Source organism: Trematomus bernacchii, unplaced genomic scaffold, assembly GCF_902827165.1.
Source record: "Trematomus bernacchii unplaced genomic scaffold, fTreBer1.1, whole genome shotgun sequence".
Classification (NCBI taxonomy): domain Eukaryota; kingdom Metazoa; phylum Chordata; class Actinopteri; order Perciformes; family Nototheniidae; genus Trematomus; species Trematomus bernacchii.
In genome coordinates this window covers 177501-178591 of record NW_022987687.1, presented here as the reverse complement: position 1 = coordinate 178591, position 1091 = coordinate 177501, and the positions used below count along the sequence as shown (strand labels likewise).

General features: G+C 41.5%; 1 protein-coding gene across 1 annotated transcript in view; it reads left to right on the top strand.

Annotated features, from left to right (window-relative positions):
- Positions 1 to 208: 208 nt before the first annotated feature.
- dub (duboraya) overlaps positions 209 to 1091 on the top strand; it is an 11054-nt gene continuing 10171 nt past the window's right edge. Inside the window, exon 1 of the mRNA XM_034137019.1 lies at positions 209 to 300. Coding sequence (XP_033992910.1) covers positions 295 to 300 — 6 coding nt within the window. The 5' untranslated portion in view covers positions 209 to 294. The remainder of the gene's footprint in view (positions 301 to 1091) is intronic.

Genomic DNA, 1091 nt, shown 5'->3' with positions numbered 1-1091 from the left:
GTTGTGACTCTGCGTCTATATTTACCCTGCAGGCCTCACACACACACACACACACATACACACACGCACGCACGCACGCACTCACTCACGCACGCACGCATGCACACACACACACACACACACACACACACACACACACACACACACACACACACACACACACACACACACGCACGCACGTACGTACGTACGCACGCACGTACGCACACACGCACACACACACACACACACACACACACACACACACACACACACACACACACACACACACCCTCTCGGAGGCTCGTCGTGCAGATGGAGGTAAACGTCTCTAAAGTTTTTCTCTCTTCGTGTTTCTTCAGGATTTCTGGAAATAAGAGAACTGTTTAAAATGAAGTTAGGGATCAGAGAGGTGTGTGTGTGTGTCTGTGTGTGTCTGTGTGTGTCTGTGTGTGTCTGTGTGTGTGTGTGTTAGACAGTTCAGGAGGATCTGAAGCACGAGGCGGAAACTCAACGACAGAGAGCTTCTGATCTGTGAAGAATAGACGCTTTAATGCAGGCGTTATATTCAGTGTGAGGCAGAGACCAACCAGCGGGTACCTCTACTGCAGACACATAGTCTTAAAAGTCCTGTTTTTAAGACGTATTATCAAGTATTTATTCTGCAGAAAGGTGCCCATGAAAGGGTTTTATTATTATATATAAGTTTATTAGATGAGATGTACTTTACAGAACTACAATCAATTAAATGTAACAAATGTAATTGATTTTTATAACTTATATGTATATTTTATTATTAGATTGTAAGACTGACAAACATATGTTTTAATATTTCAATGTGGAGCCAATTAGAGATTCTTTATGTCCTTTTACTGGGATATTTGTGAGTAGTGGTGCAATGTATTATGAAGTATAAGTACATTCAATATTAGATAAATGCAGTACAAAGGAAATGGACATATTTAAGGATGCTTATGTTCCTCAGACCATGCTTCATGTTTCCAAGTCTCACTGAAATCAGACCGGTATGTTCAGTCATTTGTTGACAGATAAACAAATAAACAGATAAACAACATGGCGTCGCTGCAGGAGAGATCGTGGAGCAGAATTCA